The 21,652-nt window shown below is 39.2% G+C and overlaps 1 protein-coding gene across 7 annotated transcripts; it reads left to right on the forward strand.

The window, feature by feature from the left end:
• The first annotated feature begins 366 nt into the window (after positions 1 to 366).
• LOC131219219 (uncharacterized) lies at positions 367 to 21,051 on the forward strand. 7 transcript variants are annotated; one of them, XM_058214242.1, is made up of 3 exons: positions 380 to 506; positions 19,399 to 19,520; positions 19,650 to 21,051. In XM_058214242.1, exon 3 carries the CDS (start codon positions 19,779 to 19,781, stop codon positions 20,586 to 20,588), a length of 810 nt encoding a protein of 269 aa, XP_058070225.1. In that variant the 5' UTR covers positions 380 to 506; positions 19,399 to 19,520; positions 19,650 to 19,778; the 3' UTR covers positions 20,589 to 21,051. The 7 variants fall into 7 exon arrangements, with proteins under 7 accessions (XP_058070221.1, XP_058070225.1, XP_058070222.1 ...); XM_058214239.1 differs by having other exon boundaries at positions 19,399 to 19,508; XM_058214243.1 differs by having other exon boundaries at positions 384 to 506; positions 19,443 to 19,520.
• Positions 21,052 to 21,652: the final 601 nt, after the last annotated feature.

The raw sequence follows: 21,652 nt of genomic DNA on the forward strand, positions 1-21,652 counted from the left end.
TATCTTTTGCTTGTACGGTGAAAAAAAAGGATTCCGACCTGATGGAAGGTGTGGATTTCACACAGCCACATGGTGGGGCTCACAAAGCTGTGGTTTTTTATGCGATGCCTAAACTAGGTGTTGTCCGCGAGTTGGTCCAGTGGTCCTGATTCAACGAACAAATGGCTGCTAATCAGAGGTTAAGATAGTTCAATCAATCTTAGTTTTGGCAGGCGCCCTTTATACAGTAGGTCACACAACTCAAAACGGTTTACTTTAAGCGTTTCACATTGTACAGGTTCCGAACGCCCGCGTATCAACCATCACAGAGTTGCAGAGTATCAAATAACTCATCCTTTTAAATTCGTCCAAAGACCTTTGGCCATTTCGCGATTCCGGTGTATCGAGAGAGAGAGAGAGAGAGAGAGAGACAGAAAGAGGGAGAGATGAAGGGTTGCTTCCGTTTCATCTCTCCTTGATCTTCCTTCTCGTTCCTCCGTTAATCTTATGTCGGCTCCCAATAAACGGTTAGATCTTCCTCCAATCTCTTCCTTTACTTAAATCCATCTGCTATTCTCTCCTCACCGCAAAATCGCGATCTTTTCCGATGAAGAATCTTGATGAATTCGGTGTTTCGATTCTGGGTTCTGCCAAAACCCTAGTTTTTTCCCCTGATTTGTATGCTTTCTGTTCTGGATTTGGTGTTTTACATCTTTTTGGAAAATTAGTTTTTTTTTTTTTTTTTTTGAATTTATGGGAATTTTAGTTTTGATTTGGATTCCTAGGGTTTCAATTATAGCTGATTGTGTCGTTTTTGTAGCTGTGGTGGATCCTTGTAGTTGTCTTCGTTTCTATCTGAATGAAATGTATCTCTTGAAAGGGAGGGAAAACCCAATTTTCAAGATATCAGCATGACGGTATTGTATTGGGAATTTAGCAAGATAAATTCATGAGGCAATGTATCGGGAAAGTACTATTTGTTGGTTTTATGGGGATGGATTCTTATATAGATGCGTAGTATCTGAATTCATTGTCGATGCATTCCTATTCTAAATGGTTTTAATGAAATCCAATATCATACCAGGATTGATAATATAGGAATGTGTCACATCATATTGGGAATTATTGTAAAGTGATATTGTACATTCGAATGATATTTTGAACCTTCGGAAAAACAATGTTAACAAGCATAGATGGATGGGGAAGTTAGAATTATGACTGGATACACCTGTGAGATTTTTGGGAATTGGCTAATCCTTCAGATTACTTATTAGCATTCTCTTTTGTGGCAACACCTTGATCCTTTTTTTCTTATAGATTTTTTATGCATGGTGTGGGTCATGGACTGTTTTAACAGCTTTGACAATGAGTCAAGGTATATAACACAACAGGTAAAATGCCTGCCCGTTACCCAACATATAAATGTACATTACATAGTCCATTTTAGGGATTGGCGACTTCCCCATTCACTGACTTTGGCATTGGACGTTCCCAAAATGGGTACTATAGGGTCGGATGAATTATATAATAGATGTCTGTTGGCATTCCGGCATTCCTCCTTTCAGGGCCTATCCGAAAGAGAATCCAGTACCTCTTGGTCGTGAGGGATGTGGCAAATCCTCTAAACCTCAAATTTCTCTGGCCACAAGTACAAGGGTGGTTATAAGTATAGTCATCTTTAAATACAACTCTCCAAGTATAATTGTTTAAAAGGTCACAACTTTGCACTATAAATTTTAAATAGCCAGTAGATATAGGTTTGAAAAACTTGGGTATGTTTAAAGCATGGTACTAGGAACTTGTGATGTGCCTTTTACCCACTTCTTAAGAAATGATACTTGTTTGTCTGGGAAACTTATTTCTTAAAAGAGATGCATGAATTTCTGAAAAACAGGAAAATTTTCTAAAATCAAGAAGCTTCCAAAAACGAAGGCAACGTTTAGCATGGTAACTTTGTAGATTGAAGGGAAAGAGGAGAAGAAGAGAGAGAGAGTTGGGAGAAAAAAGTGAAAGGGAATTAGGGTCGGACTCATATGGACGTCCACACCCTCTCCCCTTGTGTGTTACACACACACACACACACAGAGGAATGCTCACTTGCACGCCTTTGCACACGTGTCATGGGCAAAGAATTTGAATGGTCCATGTGATGCTGCACCCCTTGAAACCTCATAAGCCCAACTTTTGGCCCAATACAAAACTCTAGTGGGCCATGGCAAAAGGAAACAGTTTCCTCCCTTGATTTTCATTTCTCTTTTCTATGGCCCACTAGAGTTTTGGATCAGGCTGAAAATTGGGCCCATAGAGTTTCAAGGGGTGCCGCATCACGTGGACCGTTCAGATTCTATGCCCATGACACGTGCAAAGGTACGCATGGGTGCTCACGTAAGAAGGTGCGCAGGTGAGCATTCCTCTCTATGGCAGGAAGGCAAACACATTTCATGGGATGTGTGTGATTGTGATGAACGTTTGGAAGATTAGCTTGATGAAGATGATTCCCATGGTTCTAAAAAGAAACGACCCTCTTCTCATCAACAGTTTAAGCAACGATATGAAGCAGGGGACCCTGAGGTTGGTCTCCTAGGTGAACCGTCTGTGAAGTTTGATTTTTATATGCTTTATACTAAGGACAAGTCTTCCCCTACTTCTCTACCTTTGCCATGTAAATCACCAATTCCACCATTAAAGCCACCACCTCTAAAACCTACACTAGCTCCAGACTATCAAAAGGCACTTTCCCTTCTCACCACCAAATCTCCCTATTCGTCACTACCTACCATTCCCTCTACTCCTCAAATACCTGAAGTTTGCATGATGGAATCTTCGCCTGTGTCTTTTTCTTTTCTACCACCTAAAGATTTTGAATATCTGCAAGCACGAGAAGCTCATACTTGGAAAAGAAAAACCCTAGCTAGTAAACAAATCTCTGCTGTTGAAGCAGCTCTAAATTGGCAAGCAGAAAATAGTCTCAAGCAAAATCAAGCTCACCAGTAGCTCTTAGCAGCTCAGAAACATTTGCTGAACCAAAAAGCACAAAATCATACTATTCTTATTAACATGCTACAAGCTAAACTTGGAGAGCTCCATAGTGAGCTTATGTAGATCGCCACTACTATTACATATTGGAACATTACTAGCTCATTGCTTACACCTAAGGAAGCCGAAAAGAAATCACTCCAAAATCAGCTCAACTCGATGATGGCCCCCTCATCTCACCCACAACCAAACTATCTCCAAGACTTTCCCCCTTTAACCCCTACCTCATTACCCTATGTCCCACATTATCAACCCCAACCTCTCCACATACCACCTACAACCTCTAATCCTTTCAAAGACCCAATCCCTTTAGCCTTCCAAACCTTACCTTCAGCAATAGGAAGCCTCATCACCTTATGTTCCCAAATCTACCAGCTCTAAAAGCTTTTCTAAAACACTCAAACCATCCACACCAATGTCTCCTCCCCTTCATTCCTCATTGAAGAACCCAATGCCTCTTCCAACCCTGCCATGTCCTCCCTTCCCACAACTGATCAAGACCTCAACCCAATCCATTCTTTTCTTCGAAGCCATACCCTCCGATCTTCCAACACCCTCTCCATCTTAGAAAATTCCTCTACAGAAGTTGTCTCCGACACTTCCACTTCATCTCTAGTCTCATTCTACCTAGACAACCACTTAGCTGATTCCGTGCATGCAAAAATTGATCCTCAACCAACTGCACATTTGGCATCTGACGATGAGCACTCAACGATTGATGATCCTCCATCGTGTCAAACTCTCACACGACTCATGCAGAAAACATTAACCAAAAGCATCTCTTTAATCTTGATGACATGCCTCAATCTCAATGATAATGTCGTATTTTTTAGATGTATTCTTGGTGCACTGCTAAGCTACAGACTCCAAATGCAACTGTCACTTGCACTATTCAAAAGTTTGTTGATCATCTTACCGGACATCTCAGAGACTGGTGGAACGGTCTAAGAGAGTATCAGCAACTTCAAGCTTTACAGATGCAGTCAGTTGATGCTTTCATGGGCCTTTTTTTTGGGTGAATTCGTAGGATCTATGGATACTTAAAAAGAAATAGCTCGAACCGAGTTCCTCCAAGCCAAGTTGTGTTCCTTTAACAAAAAGGACCTAGAAAAACATTATAATGCCCAGTCTTGAAGATTTTATATCCTCAGTGGCATTGATGTTCCAAATCTTAAGTAAACATACTTGAATTCTCTCCTTGAACCTTTGGGAGATGAGACCTTAAAACTCCTCAACCTAAAGGGCCATAATCTCCAACAGATATCATTCAGTTTGATCCATCAGTTCAGTATCCAAGCGGTAGAGAAACTATGCAACCAACATAAGTTCATGAAGCATATGGACTGCCTAGGAAAACATTTCGGTTCAGCATGTGACCGACATGATCTTTTGATCAAAAATGCAAAGATGACTGCACCTGTGCATGCCATACGAAAAAGAAGCATCATTTTAAGAAATTCAATAAATCGTTGGCTCGTCGTATTCCTTTCGCTAAGCGGAAATGATGGAAGTTCTTCAAGAAGAAACAATTTCAGCAAAATACGACTAAACGATGCTTCCTTTATGGCAAACGAGGACACTTCTCCAAAAATTGTCCCCAGTGTTCGAAAAAAAACGCAACATGACTTTCCTACAAAAAGCAGCCGCCTTGGCAAAGGATACTAAGTTCTCAGATATTGAATCTATTTTCTCAGTCACTGATGATTTCATCCTGACGCAGTTCTTGCTCTCCAACAAGAATCATGTTCAGTCTCCAGCAGTGACGATGAAAAATCTCTTGACGTTTCTAAATATCTTCTAACCATCCTTCCTGAAGCCTCTCCAATACTTCAACCAACCCCTCTTATTCATGTTCATATCCCGCCTGAACCATATAGCCAACCCATCCCTGCTATAGCCCTTCTCTCATGATAGATTAGATTGTTTGTCATGTGGGATGTTGTCTGATTATCGCAGAACAACTACATAGGTGGACTCATTGCAAGCCCCATTTCCTATAATAGTTTCTTGATCCACATTAACTCACAAGTAGTATGAGCCATTGTTCTATATTTTGCTTCAGTGCTTGATCGGGCCACAATACTTTGCTTCTTACTTTTCCACATGTCTAGATATCCTCTTACAAAAGTATAGTACCTAGTAGCAGACCACCTATCTAATAAAGAATCTGCTTAGTCTATATCAGAGTACCTTATGATTTGATGATGATTATTTTGTCTATACAAAACTCCCTAACTTGGTGCTCTTTTAAGGTACAACAAATTTTGAATAGTTGCATCCACATGTGGTACACTTGGAGGGCTCATAAATTGGTTTGCCATCCTCACAACATAAGATGACTGGTTGAGTGATAGCTAAATAAGTTTTTCAACCAATCTTCTATAACTCCCTGGGTCTTTAAATACGTCATTTCAGCAAAGTGTTCAAGTACAAGGAAGTGGATAATCGAAAGGTGAAGCTAGTAGCCGTGAAGTTTTCCGGTCATGCGTTAGCATGGTGGGATGATCTCCAAGTTGAGCTAATCCTTCAAGGTAAGGAGAAAATATATTCTTGAGAAAAGATGAAAAATAAGTTAAAAGGGAAATTCTTACTTGTGACTTATGCTCGTGACCTCTATCAAAGATGTCACAATCTATGTTAAGGGAACGAATCAGTAAATGAATACCAATAGGAGTTCCATACCTTGCCATCACGAGCAAGGTTTCATAAGTACAGAGACCAAAAGATTTCAAGATATCTTAATGGTCTTAACCCAGATATCTGAAATGAATTGGCTTTCAAAGATGTTTTAAAAATGTCCGATGCATATACACTTGCATTGAAAGCCGAGGAGATAATTAATTGGAGACTTGGGATACGATTTAGTGCCCCACAAGGGTCATCATTGATGACAGAGCAGCATGCTAGCTTTCCACATAAAGCAACCACAGAGCTTCCCATAGGCCTAGGGACAATGGGCCAATGTCCAATAATAAAGTCAAGGCCCAACCCGAGGGGATGTGGTTATGGATGAGGGGCTAATGTATCCTTTCACATGCTTTAAGTGTGGGCAACCGGGACATTGTTCATTTCATTATCCTGAACATCAATCCACAATTAAAGAAAATTTGGTTGAGGAAGGGGAATATGTTAAAGACACTCGACTGCATGAAAACAAAATTGAAGAGGACATAGAATATGAAGACCATGCATATGAAGATGAGGTACATGTTGGGGAAGATGTAACAGATGTGTATGGTGATAGGAGAAAGTCATTGGTTATCTAACGAACTATGCTATCGATGCCTCAAATGTTAGATGAGGGGCGATGGTTGCGACACTATTTTTTGCACCCCTTATACTTTTGGTGAAAAGAAATGCATCATTTTGGTAGACGAGGGGAGCAATGAGAACATTATCTCACAAGAAATGGTAAACAAATTAAAATTCAAAGAACATAAACATCCGTGACCATATCAGATTCGTTGGTTCAAGAAAGGGAAAGAAGTTTCCGTTAACTTCAGGTGCTTAGTTTCCTTCTCTATCGGATATGTGGTGTGACATGGTCCCCATGGATGCATGCCACATTTTGTTAAGGAGACCGTGGTTATGGGATCCAATGTTTTCAATATAATTATCACATAAGGTATCGCCCTGTTGGGATATGGATGCATATTGGTTATCACATAGGATATATCGATTGTATCATGTAATATATTGCTGTTGTTGGGTAATGTAGGGAAAATATTCGTTGAATTTTTCAATGAAACTTTAGGGATTGTTTAAAAAAGACATGAGTACACAATTAGAAAAAAGAAAAAAAAAAAAAAATAGTGCACATGATAGGTTTCCCTTGTATAGGGTCCTAATCTTTGCGCTATCTAACTGAATTGATGCACGTATATTCAAAGTCTATTCATATAACTTTTAAATGTAAAAAGACATGTATGGAAACATAAGAAATATATTTAAAAGTAGAAGAAGAAGAATCACTGGATTAAGTTACATAATGTTTGATTTTGTGTTTGGACACAAATTACAACCTATTTATGAAAAATTGGAAATTTTCGATTTTTCTCAACTTTCCGCAACTCAACCTGTCTCCCCCAAATCTCGAAAATGAAAGGTCCATATTAATGATTTTTCATGCAAAACATGACAAAATCATAAATTTGTAAACGTTTGACACTGATTTAACGTGATTCACAACAAAAGAAGAATGAATCGAAAATAAAAAAATTTCACTGAATCGAAGAGGTGGGATGTATCTCCCTACTTGTGTGTTTCATATTGCACAGGTGGGATACAAGATATATCAGCCGATATCGTCGATATTTAAAACACTAGTGGGATCGAGATATGGTACCCATGACCCAGGCGAACACCTATTCCTTCATAAAGGATGGTTTTAATATCACATTGCATCTTATGAAACATCTTCCAACACCCAAATTTGATTAAGAAGAGGGTAAAAAATCACTCAGTGTGCAAAAATTTGAAGAGGAAAGCAAGCAAACTGGCATCATATATGTCTTGGTTGCTAAAGAAGATATGAAGCAAACAGATATTCCGCCTCCTATATAGGAGCTTCTTCGTGAATATAAAGTCTTGGTGCCCAAAGAACTCCCAGTTAGACTTCCTCCTATGAGGAGCATTCAACATCACATTGATTTAGCGTCGGGTTCGAGTCTACCAAATCTCGCGTACTATCGAATGAGTTCAGTTGAACATGTTGAGCTCCATCGACGGGTTACTGAGTAACTACAGAAGGATTTAATTCGGGAAAGCATGTCACAGTGTGTTATTCCTGCATTATTAACCAATAAGAAAGATGGATCTTGTAGGATGTGCATGGATAGTTATGCAATCAACTAGATTACTATCAAGTTAATTGCATGACTAAAGCGGATATCATCATATACGTATTCGGCTCAGGGATGAGTGAAAGATTGCATTTAAGACTAGAGATAGATTGTATGAGTGGCTCATCATGCCATTCGGCCTTTCAAATGCGACAAGCACTTTCATGAGGCCAATGACAGAAGTACTCCGCCTTTTTATGGGAAAGTTCTTAGTTGTATATTTTGATAATATTCTTGTTTTTAGTCCTGATGCATCTTGATCATTTACAACAAATATTTGATGTACTATGGAGGGAGTCACTATTTGTTAACTTTAAAAAGTGCTCCTTGTTGATAGTGTTGTGTTTTTGGGTTATATTATGTATGTAAGAGGACTAAGGTTGATCAAGAGAAAATCAAGGCCATTGCAGAGTGGCCCACCCAATGAGCCCTTTTGGACGTTTGTTCTTTCCACAGCTTGGTAACATTTTACCGGAGATTTATTCGAAATTTTAGCGCCATCATGGCACTTGTCACCGATTGCATGCGAGGCAAGTTCAAATGGACTAAAGCGGCAGATCGAAGCCTTGTTGCCATAAAAAAGAAAATGACAGAAGCTCCAGTTCTTGCACTTCCAAACTCTAAGAGAGTCTTTGAAATGGAAAGTGACGCTTCAAATGTTGGCATTGGCGTGGTGTTGAGTCAGGAAGGAAAGCCATTCGCTTTCTTTAACGAGAAGCTTAATGATGTATGGAAGAACTACTCCACGTATGATCTTGAGTTTTATGCAGTGGTCCAAGCACTAAGACATTGGTGGCATTGCTTGATTCATCGGGAGTTCTTCTATACTTGGATCATGAGGCATTGAGATATCTCGACTCTTAAAAGAAGTTGAGTGCTTGCCATGCGAAGTGGATGGCTTTCCTACAAGAATATACCTTCCATTTGTGTTATAAAGCTAGAAGCCATAACAAAGTCGCGGATGCTTTGAGTAAGAGAGTGGTTCTGCTAGGAACTCTCGCCGTGGAGGTCATCGAATTCGGGGCATTAAAAGAACAATACAAAGATGACCCGATTTTTAGCAAAGTACTTGAAAGATGTATGGATGGTCGAGATCAAAAGTGTGAATTCATCTCATAGGATATCTATTCATGGGTTCTTGTGTATGCATTCCCGAATGATCGATGCGAGAAAAGATCTTATATGAGCTACACGGAGGAGGATTGGGTGGACACTTCGGAAGGGATAAAACATAGCTATGGTGGAGGAAAAATACTATCGGTCTTGTATACGGTGTGACATTGAACGGTTCGTGGCACGATGTCGTTGATGCCAAGTTTCCAAAAGTCATGTGCAAAATATCGACCTTTATATGCCGCTTCCCATTCCAGTTGCGCATTAGGTGGATATTTGCATGGACTTTATTATGGGTCTTCCTAAGACTCAAAGGGGAGCAGGTTCGATTTTCGTTGTGGTGGACCGTTTTTCAAAGACGGCCCACTTCATTCCATGCAACAAGACAATGGACGCTACGCATATCTCCAACATATTTTTCAAAGAAATTATGCGACTTCACGAGGTACCAAAGACAATAATTTTGGACTGTGATTCGAAGTTAGTGGGCCACTTCTAGCTCACTTAATGGAAGAGATTGGGGATTAAACTTCAATTCTCTAGTGCTTATCACCCCCGAACAAACAACCAAATCGAGGTAGTCGACAGGAGCCTTGGTAACCTCTTTAGGAGTGTTGTAGGTGACAATGTATCCTAGTGGGATTTGGCTTTATTTCAAGCCGAGTTGACCTAAAATAATTCAATGAATTGTACTATCAGAAAATCTCCATTTGAGATCGTAAATGGGAGAAGTCCACATCATGTACTTGACTTAGTATCATTACTGGTACAAGATCAAGTGAGCGAATAAAGAAGAAGATGCTAGGATCAAGTAAGCGAAGATGTTGATGCTTTTGCTAGATATGTCCAAGATTTGCAAGTTCAAATAAAGAAGAAGATTGAAGACAATAATACCATGTACCAAGAAGCTACGAATGAACATCGGTGTGAAAAGGTATGTAACGAAGATGACTTAGTTATGGTCTATCTCCAGAAAGAAAGGTTTCCGAGGGGAACTTATAATAATCTCAAGTGTAAGGAGATTGGTCCATGCCAAGTCAAGAGGAAGTTGGGCAACAATGCCTATAAAATCTAATTGCTAGATGACTTAGATATCTCACCGACTTTCAATGTGGCGAACTTATGTAGGTATCATGGTGATGCATCTGACGTGCAAAATGAAGCCATTATCGATATGGATCAGCGTTTCAAATAGCGCCCGTAGTGTAGGGGTAGTGTGGTTGTAGCGCTACGTAGCATCATAAATAGCGTAAATCCCCTATAGCGTACGCTACAGGGGTCGTAGCATACGCTATAGCTACATAGCGCGTAGCATATACTATAATGTATTTTTTTACTATTTTATTTATTATTATTATTATTTTCATGTTTTCTTTATATCTAATGTTGAGGAATGTGACACTTGTATTGTACTTGATACTATTAACCTATGAGATTTTTATTTCTTTTCATAATTGTGACTTGTGGTTTCAATTAGACATTATTAATTAAAGTGGTTTGCTTAGAAAGTTGTTAATGTAATAATTATTTGATTTGGTTTATATATGTGGATTGGCTTTTGATAAATGATAACTAATAACTTGTTTGAACATGCTTATAATTGATAAAATGAATAATCTTTTAGGCATTTTTATATTTTCCCGCATTTTTTCCACTATTTATTATATTTGTCATATTTTTTAATTAAAAAATAAAAGTATCATGTAGCTTACGCTACACACTATAGAGGGTTGAGCGCTACGCTTCACACTACCTCTATTTAAAACACTAACATGGATAAACAACTCTAATGCAGGGGCATTTTCATGCCAGGCTCGAGTGGGGTGGCCTGTGGGATGCAGGGGCACACTCGAAGTGGGCAGCCCATGTGAGGCGGTACCCATGTGATGTGGGGCCCACAAAGGGGGTTCGGCCGAGGTCCTAACCCATGGGATGTGGGGTTGGGCTATGAGATAAAGGGATTAATTTGCCATGCTCTATCAATTCGAGCTTTTAGAGCAAGTGGCTAATTGTCCTGCATCAAATTGGTATTAAAGCAAGAGGTCTCATGTTTGAGACTCTTCACTGAGGGTGATTAATGCAGGGGCATTTTCATACCGGGCTCAAGTGGGGTGGCTTGTGGGATGCAGGGGCACACTCGAGGTGGGTGGCTTCTGTGAGGTGGGTGGCTTCTGTGAGGTGGGTGGCTCATGTGAGGCGGTACCCATGTGATGTGGGGCCCACGAGGGGAGTTCGGCTGAGGTCCTAACCCATGGGATGTGGGGCTCGAGCTATGAGATAAAGGGATTAATTTGCCATGCTCTATCAGTTCAAGCTTTTAGAGCAAGTGACTAATTGTCCTGCATAAAATTCCCAAAGAAAAAGAAGGAAAAAGTTGAATAAGTGTTACGAATGAAGACTGCTAACACTCGATTGGGCCAATACTGGCAATACTTGGTGAAACAGAAGAACAAGCCCTATTTTGAATGCACATGGATCACGGGCGACGAATTGAAAAGATTCGATTCAGACCTCTACTACCCGTATGAAACGTCTAACTCGATTTAGTATTGGTATTAGTATTCAATCCCCTTATTATCACTTCCCATAACCACAATATTATCAACATTTACCACCAACACTAATTCTCGAGGTGCCTTTTCGTACAAAAATGGATTGATCAACATGACTAAGAACAAAGTCACAATTTAATACAATTTACTAAATTTGTCAAATCATACGTGTGGTGACTGCTTCAAACCATAACACATTTTGCAATTTACGTGCCTTGTCTAAATCCCTGTGAGCAACAAATCCTTGTGGTTGCTCCATATAGACCTCCTCTGTGAGACTGAGATCACTATGAAGAAAGGCATTTTTTATGTCTAGTTGGAAGAGGGTCCATCCATTATTAACAACCAAAGAAATGATAACACAAATGGAGTTCATCTTAGCAATAGAAGAGAAGGTTCAAGTGTAATTGACTCTAAGAGTGAGTATATATCTCTTAGCAACCAAGCAAGCCTTCAAATGTTCCGCCGTACCTTCAGGTGAAACTTAATGGTGCATACTCATTTGCAACTAACAACACATTTACCAACAAGTAGACTAGTTAGCTCTCAAGTATTATTCTGACAAAGAACAACCATCTCCTCTTCCATTGCCTGCTTCCACCCCTTATGCAACAATGCTTCTTGGTATGAGTTAGAAATGGAATGAGAGGACAAGGATAGGACAAATCTACAAAAAGTGGGAGATAAGCATGGAAAAGAGAGTTGGAGATAGGGTAAATGCATGCTATTGTTTTCTTAAGGCAATAGGAACATTAGACTTATCTGGAAAACTCACTGGATTACTTGGCTCAGAAGTGTATATGGTGGATTATGGATGACACATCATGAGTGGTCGCACTATCTCCTTGTTTTCGTAGCGAGTAGACTTTCAGCTAAGGGCCTGTTTGATTTTCCAAATCCTCCGTAAATATCATGTAAATAAGCAATTATTACTTTTTCATACTGTTTGAAAAGTAGCGTGTATTTTTGCTTCGAAAGCTAGTCCAAAAGGACTTGTTTAAATGTGTGGGCCCCACCCAAGGTATGCCAAATCGGTTACGTATGGGCCATATCGGCCGATACGTAACGGTAACGGTGCGAACCGTTACCCGTTTCGGGGCCGTATCGGCCGATACGATTTTTTGTACCCGTAGATGTTCGATGTACTTTTTCTGGTGGTGTGGTCCACTTGAGCTTTGGATCTTCCTCAATTTTTTTTTCTCATGCCCTAAATTCAGCTAGCATGACGGATGAGCGGTGATAAGCCACATACATCATGGTGGGTCCCACATATATTTCGCAGTGCTCTTGTTTTTAGCATTCAAAAAGTAGGGGTGAAATCAAGCATTGGGAACAATGCGGTAATTACTTTAGGAAGTAATTATTACCCATTTACATCGCATTTACAGGGGATTTGGAAAATCAAACAGCCCCCAAGGCATAGTAGGAATGGAGGAGTCAATAGTAGAGGGCAAAGATTGGATTTTTTCTTCTTCAACTGCAACAAGTACAAGCACAACTTCCATGTCAAGAGATTTACTGTCCTTTGAGAAGAATGGAGTGGACTTGAAAAAGTTAACACCCGCACATACATACTACCTTTGAAGTGAAGGACTGTAACAACGATATTCCTTGTGTTTAGGAGTACCCAAGAAAACACATTTAATGGCTTTAGGATCTAATTTGTCATGCCCCGAGTTAAATTAATGAACAAAATATACACATCCAAAAACTTTGGGAGGTAAAGGAAACAACAAAGTATTTGAAAAATAGAACTTCATGAGGTGATTGACCCATTAAAACAATCGATGGCATTTGATTTATCAGAAAACACGCCATGAGTACTGTATCACTCCAAAAACTCTTGGGAACGTTATGTGATTTGATAAAGCATGAGTCACCTCCAGCAGGTGACGATTTTTTCTTTCTATAACACCATTTTGTTATGGGGTGCGGGTATACGAAGTTTGATGTAGTATACCTATTTCAATAAAATACTGACTAAAGAATTGAGAATATATTCCTTGGCATTATTTGCACAAAACATAGATATTTTGAATGAAGTTGATTTTTGTACTTTCATGTGAGAGGTCTTAAAGATAGATAATGATTCAGATCTGTCTTCTATTTAAAAAATCCAAGACAATCGTGAAAAATCATTAACAAATGGAATGAAATACTTATACTCTTGACCTACTAGAAATTTTAACTGGTCCTTAAACATCTGAATGAACTAAAGAGAAAGGAATTGAACTATGCTTTTCTACACACGATAAGAAAGTAACACAGAGATGTTTACTCAACTCACACACTTCACACTCTAAGACTAACTCAAACGACAAAGAAGAGATAAATGTTTTGAGAATCTTCGAGGGTGGATGACCAAGACGGTAATGCCACTGATAAGGAGAGATGTTCTTCTATGTTGTTGTGCCAATACATCACGGTCAAGATAGTATAACCCATCATGTTCATGTCCTCCACTGATCTTCATCATCATCTTTAGATCCTAGAAAACACAATATAAAAGATACAAAAATCATAGAGCAGTCGGTAGATTTGGTGAGCTTGCTAACAAATAGAAGACTTGAAGGAAATTTAGAGAAATAAAGAACAAATGATTATGAAAGGTAAAAGCTTGGATGAACAATACTCATGCTGCATACGTTGGATTAGGTACCACTTGCGAAAGTAATGGATGAACCCGTTACCCATGTATTAAGTGAAGAAAACACACTGGAATAATTAATCTTCGAAGCGAAGGTTTGTACGATGCAATTGAAGAAGTTGATAAAAATAATTTCTACAAAGACGAAGTTACACATTTGATTCAACAATGTGAAAGAAAATGGTCTACATCGATCCGGAATTCAAGGAAGACAAACCATGGTGAGTTGTCGGGCTACATAATCAACTACCAAAGAAGAAGTCAATTCCAAAAGGTATCACATTTTGAACTTGAGGATGAGTTATTTCAAAGAAGGGGAGAATGATGCACCTTCCATTGGCCCAATTTAAGAGAAAAGTCCAGCCCATGAATCAGGCCCAAGTCAGGAAATCTAGCCTATTATTTCCAGCCCAAGTGCATTCATGATGCATGGCTTTGGGACCATGTTGCATGCATGGAAAAGAGAAGAATTTGAAATTGATGTCTTGGAAAAGTTGTGTTTGAATGATTTGGAGACGTTTTTTGTCTTAGAAAGATGTTCTGTGCATTGGGAACTCATAGTTGTTATAAATGTAATTACTAAAGGTTGGTGTAATTGGTCTTATGTAAGGACCGATTTTGTAATGAGAAGAAAATGGAATTTTGAGTTTCTAAAAGAAATGTATGATTTCCTGCAAATTTCCATTGAAAGAAAGAGTTGAGTGATTCCACCTTTGTTGTGAGTGAATCTGCAGCTTTGTGATTGCAGAAATTTTTCGTTTCAACGGGTCTGTTGCTTACTACATTTTTGGTACTTCTAGCTAATGAATGATTTTTATAAATTTTCTGGTAATTCGTCAGCAAGTCTATTTTCATTCTACAAAATTCCATTCTATTCTAAATCCAAGAAAATTTATTAAAATTCTTGAAGTACCAGCTGCCTGAAATTGGCGATTTTATGGACATTTTCAAAACAACCTAAAGTCAGTCTCATTTGAGTTTGGGTTTATTTTCTCTTTATTTATTTATTTTCCTGAAACTAGACCCATCAAGTTTATTTTGGCTTTCAAATCACCTCAACTAGAGTTGCCTTTAAGAAGATGTATTATTTTAACATTGGTGTATTTAAGCTGTCTATTGCAGTTCGCTGCGACCACATCGGGCTGCATCACACACACACACATAATAAAAACAAAAAAGATAACAATACCCTTAATAACAAAAGAATATATACCCATCATGTCCCAAACCAACATAATGACAATTCTAACCTTAATAACAAAAGAAAATGACTATCAACAAAGGCTAAGTGTTTTGTACAGTGGTACAACCCACATCCATATACATTAACAAGTGCTTTTCTTTTTTATTTTTCTTTTTTTCTGAATGGTAAGTTGGTATCTCTATTTATTGCAAAGAACATAATACAAATGCAAAACAACAAATATGACCAGAAGGCATCTCAAAATCCAAAGGAAACCCCCACCCCAAAAATAGATATTACACCACCACAGTTCCCCCAATAATAATGGAATCCATGAGGGCAAACCAGGAGAATACTTCCTTCACTAAATGTGGGATTAATCCTTGATGTGGGCCCACGACTCACCAAAGGGCTCAACATGTGTTGATTTGAACAATTTATTTATAGATTTAGGGCCTAAATATTAAGATTTGCAATTTACCCGTTTGTGGAAAATATAGGGGCTGATTTGAAGAGATGAGGAGATGTGATTGAAGATATAGGAGCTAATTTGAAGAAGAGATTGAAGATATGGGGAGATGTGATTGAAGATATAGGGGCTAATTTGAAGATGTGATTGAAGATCTGAAGGATTATTTTCTAGATATGCTTTTACTATTATTAGGCTTCTACCATCGTAAGTAGATTAAATTGATCAATCTTAGGTAGATTAAATTGATTTCAAATCAATTATGATTGCACTATATTCATAGGATGAGTAGCTGAAATGAGGATGTTGAGATGGATGAGTACAAATATGAGGAAGGATGGAATAAGAAATGGATCCATTGTAGGGAACTTAGGAGTATCACCAATATGTAATAAGATGAGGGGAACTAAACTTAGATGGTTTGGTCATGTGCAATGGAGACCAAGAACTGCACTAGTTAGGAGTGAATTAGTGCAAGTTGAGGGCTCCGAAAGGGTAAGAGGAAGGCCCAAAGGGATGTGGGAGGAGTTACAAAAAAGACTAGATGACCAATGGTGCCCTTGAGAGAGTGGCATGGTGGAAAATGATTCATTTAGCATACCCTATTAGTTGGGATAAGGCTTGACCATGATGATGATGGTGGTGATGGTGATTATAATATAATACGTAAGTTAAAAAGAAAAACCCCTTAACTTGGTTATCATGGTTGTAATTTGAATTATTATAAGGGTTTATTTTTTAATAATTAAGAATTATAAATATGTGATATAATATATATATATATATATAGAGAGAGAGAGAGAGATGCAAAATGACGATATTTGTTTAATCTTTTATTAAATAGGTTAGGTGGGTTGGGTTGAGTTTGAGATTTTCAACATGTTTAATAAATGGGTTAGAAAACATGTTAGGCTAAGTCCGTATTTTAAGTATCGATGATATCGACCGATATATCCCACGAGATATCTTGTATCCCACCTGTGCGATACAAAACACAAGTAGTGGGATATACCCACATGTTTGATCCGGCATGCATTTTCGATTTTCAACATGTTTAATAAATGGGTTAGAAAACATGTTAGGCTAAGTCCATGTTTTAAGTATCGACGATATCAACCGATATATCCCGCGATATATCTTGTATCCCACCTGTGCGATACGAAACACAAGTGGTGGGGTATACCCACATGTTTGATCCGGCGTGCATTTTCAATTTTCAATACCTTTTTTTTTCTGTAAATCATGTTAAATCAGTGTCAAATTGTTACAAAATCATGATTTTCCATGTAAAATCATGGATGGGGGAGCTTCGATTTCAAGATTTGGAGGAGATGGGCTGAGTTGAGGAAATTTGAAAAAATAAAAATAAATCCTAATTTCTCACAAATCAGTTGCAATCTTTGTGTCCAAACGTAAAATCAAAAATGTATATAATTTGATCTACTGATTCTTTTTTGCTTGTAAATGTATTACTAGTCTTTCCACACATCTTCTTACATTTATAAATTATATGAATAGACTTTGAATATACTTGCATCAATTTAGTTAGATAGTGCATAGATTAGGAACCCATACAAAGAAAACCCATTGTGTGCACTTGTTTTTAGTAATGTTTTGATTTATAAATGTGTTGATGTCTTTTTTGACAATCACTGAAGTTTCATTGAAAAATACGACCAATTTCCTAATGTTTCCCCATGTTTCCAACAACAGTGATACATTACACAATACAACCGATATATCCCATGCATTAACCGATACGCATCTGTATCCCAAGGGTGCAATACCGATAATTCGAACACTGGGCTAGGTTAGGATTGCATGCCTTTAGACACAGTCCAAGCTAAGCTTGATTAGGAAATAGGCTTCATTTTCAAGCCCAAGCCTGATTGTATGGCTTCATAGATGAGTCTGAGGTTGACCCATAACAAGCTAGATCCAAAAACCCGTTAGGCTAATGAGACCATTAAAAGCCTTGCAAATGATTGAGTGTGGCCCACCTTGAGGTTGACCCATAGAAAGCCAGGTCCAAAAACCCGTTAAGCTAGTGTCACCATTAAAAGCTGCCTTACATGTGATGAGTGTGGCCCACCTTGGACTGTCACAGGGGCTGTGATTAGTCCTTGAGCTACCTAATGAAGGCATGTGATAAGGGCAATTACTTTGAGTGCCCGTCTGATTTTCCAAATCCCATGTCAAGGCGTTGTAAATGGGTAATAATTATTTCCTTCAATAAGTACTGCATCGTTCCCAATGCTTGATTTGACACCTACTTTTTGAACACTAAAACTGAGGACACTACAAAATGTGTGGCCCACCATGATGCATGTGGCTTATCCACACCGTCCATCCGTTATGCCATCTGAATTTAGGGCATGAGCAAAAAAAAGCGAGGAAGATCCAAAGCTCAAGTGGACCACACCACTGGAAAAAGGGAATCGAACACCTACTGTTAAAAACTTCTTGGGGCCACTATTTCCTTTGGTGTGGGCCACTTGAGTGTTGGATCTGCCTTATTTTTCGGCTCATGCCTCAAAATGCTTTGCTAAAACAGATGGACGGAGCGGATATATCATATATAACATGGTGGGGCCCACAAATTTAAACAAGTCCTTTTAGACCGGTTTTTGAAGCAGAAATACGGGCTTCTTTTCAAACAGGATAAAAAAGTAATAATTGCTTATTTATAGAGTATTTACCGAGGATTTGAAAATTCAAACAGGCCCAGAGGGAAAGGAGGATAGTGTTCGTTTTCAAGAGAATGTGGGTGGGAGGCAAGGGACCCTAGGCATTGGAATTTCAAAGGTTGTACAATGTGGTGAGTAGTAAGAGAGCCATGATGAAGGATGGTTTAGAGTTTTACATGGAAGGATTCTTTGGAATATTGTGTTTGGAAGAAACCATTGGAGGTAGGGGTGGCAATGGGTTGAGTCGTGTTGGGTTCAAGTAATAACAAGGATGGTGGTACCAATCCAAACCCAAACTATTTATTAAAAGAGTTGAAAATCTCAACCCCAATCCAACCCATTTATAAATGGGTCAACCCAAACAGATATTACCTGACCCACATAATTAAAAATATATATATATGTCATTTTGTATGAATGTAAACATATCAACTACATATTTGAAACACTTACTAATATAGAATTAAACCTTAATCACAATCCAAGTTACAACCATTAGACTCAAGTTTAATTTTTATTTAACTTATATATGATAGCATAATATATAATACATATATATTCAGCATTTAGCGAGGTTGCATGGGGCAAACCATATTCATGATCTGCTGGATGCAGTCTAGCAAACTCAACCCAACCCATTTAATTTCTGGTTGACAAAACACAACCTGAATGCAACCCATATGGGAAATGGGTCGACCCGAACCCTGAACGTCCAGTTTGGGTTGGCAGGTTGGTTCAAGTTTTGCCACCCCTAATTGAAGGTAATGGAGAACTTTAGGGTGCTATAGATGCTATCTTGTTTTTACTGTTTCATAAGTGTGTCAAGTGTAGATTTTGTTCCAAAATGTCAGGATCTGAGTCATTTTATCCAATCATGTTGTTTCCTTTCAGATCTGGCTTCAAGTGAGTCATTTCCCGTTTTATGAGTGTGTCAGGTGTAGATTTGGTTCCAAAATGCCAGGATCTGAGTCATTTCATGCAACGATATTGTTTCCTTTCAGGTCTGGCTTTAAGTGAGCCATTTCCTGTTTTATAAGTGGGTCAGGTGTAGATTTGGTTCCAAATTGTGAGGATCTGAGTCATTTCGTCCAACCATATTGTTTCCTTTCAGGTCTGGCTTTAAGTAATGATTGCTGTAACAGGTACACACTTGGTAAAGGATTACTCTCAAGGGTCAGAAATCAGGCCTATGGTTTTCTTTCTGTGGTTCATCCACAACTCTAGCCACGGACGAATGCCCTTTCAATAATCAGGCTTCTCCTGCCAGCACCATGTGGAGTTTCGCTTCAAATGCCATAGCAGGAAACATAGTACCAAAGAATATCTGTCAAAAGCCGAGCCAATCTACATCCGAGTGCTCAGATGACGATGCTTCTTCAAGCACTAGCAGAGAAGAAGGGCTGGAATGCCCAATATGTTGGGAATCCTTCAATATTGTTGAGAATGTACCCTATGTCTTATGGTGTGGTCACACCCTCTGCAAGAACTGCGTCCTGGGACTCCAGTGGGCTGTTGTGAAATTCCCTACTCTCCCAATCCAGCTCCCGCTCTTCATCTCTTGCCCGTGGTGCAACCTATTATCCTTTCGGCTGGTCTACAAGGGAAATCTTAAGTTTCCTCGCAAGAACTTTTTCCTACTCTGGATGGTCGAGAGCATGAATGGCGATAGGCTGAAGTCTCATTCAGCATTTTGTGGGGACCACCAAGGGATTTGGCCTTCGTTGAACATGAGCTCAGCCTCGGGGAGTCAAGCCAATCGCAGCAGCAGCGGCAGAAGGGCTCCATCCATACACCCTGAGCGGCCTCCAAACACAAACCATGCTAGCCTCGTTGCTGACTACTGGAACGTAGGGATGCTCCACTCTTCCCTACGGAAGTCGCTGGTTTTCTTTGTTCACTTGACATCCAAGTTCCCTCTGGTCCTCATATTACTCTTGATCGTCTTGTATGCCATTCCTGCCAGTGCTGCCATCCTGGCCCTGTACATCCTTGTCACTGTTCTGTTTGCATTGCCATCTTTCCTGATACTCTACTTTGCATACCCGAGCTTGGATTGGCTGGTGAGAGAAATCATCACTTGAAGTGGGCCATTCATTTCTCATTGAAAGATCCTGTGCATAGACGATGGCCACTCCGATTCTCTGATAGATGCTTCTCTTGGTTTCTATTCCCAAGCAATGGTGTTATTCGACGACTTCACTGTTTTTGACGATGGCCCACTGTCCTTTTAGGTGGCAACTGGGTCCATAAATTTTGCTGGCATCTGCAACTGAGCAGGCAGGCCACCTTCATAATGAGAATCAGTCCAGGTATAGTCATGTTTGGCTGCTGTTGTCTTAGTGAGTGTAAGCTTGTTTGACGTGGTTGCAGCGAAGGTGCCACAGATCATGTTGGTGGTATGGAAACTTCGTTGCAATACGTGGATTTATTTCCTTTTATTTTTTATTTTCTGTGACTGTAGATATGGTTGTGTTTTGTTTCTTTTCTTTTCTTTTTTTCCTTGTAATTTTATTTTCTGTGACTATAGATATTGTTTCATGTTTATAGGTATTTTCATCACTTCACAAATAGTCAAAACCATCCACCTTCTGGGCACCACGATGGATGAGCCTCAGTCCACATTGTTTGGGACTCTTGTCCAATCGAGCTATTTTGAGGATCTCTACTATGGTAACACATTCAATGAAAACAATGTCCATCTGATGTTAATTTTGGAATGTGGCTCATCTGCGCTATTGCCTTCCAGATGGACGGTTTGGATCATCTGATCACGAAAGGATGTGGGCTGTATCTGGCAATTAATGATGCAGGAACCTTTGAAGCAACCAAGACAGGTAACAGGAATCGAATGTCTAATGTCGTCGAGCACAACACTTCGGCCGTCTATTTGCCCATCCACCACCCATATTAGATTATTATATGGTGGAGAACTGATCACCTACACGTGGTGTTGCCATCAGTTTTCATGCTGGCCTTCTATTTCCTGCCCACCTGACGTGCTGGAAATCTGCACATCTCGAAAATCAGGCTCATCCACTTCTTAATGGGCCACATCTGTATGTTGAAAAGAGCCATGGTTCTGGATGGGAGAGCATAGTTTGTCCTTTCGCAATATGATAGCTCCACTGTCGGCTGGATGACTGAA

This window comes from Magnolia sinica, chromosome 11 (genome assembly GCF_029962835.1).
Source record: "Magnolia sinica isolate HGM2019 chromosome 11, MsV1, whole genome shotgun sequence".
NCBI lineage: Eukaryota > Viridiplantae > Streptophyta > Magnoliopsida > Magnoliales > Magnoliaceae > Magnolia > Magnolia sinica.

Bases quoted from the DNA above. Each gene is read 5' to 3' on its own strand.
- LOC131219219 (XM_058214238.1), top strand. From the start codon at position 19,779: ATGTGGAGTTTCGCTTCAAATGCCATAGCAGGAAACATAGTACCAAAG.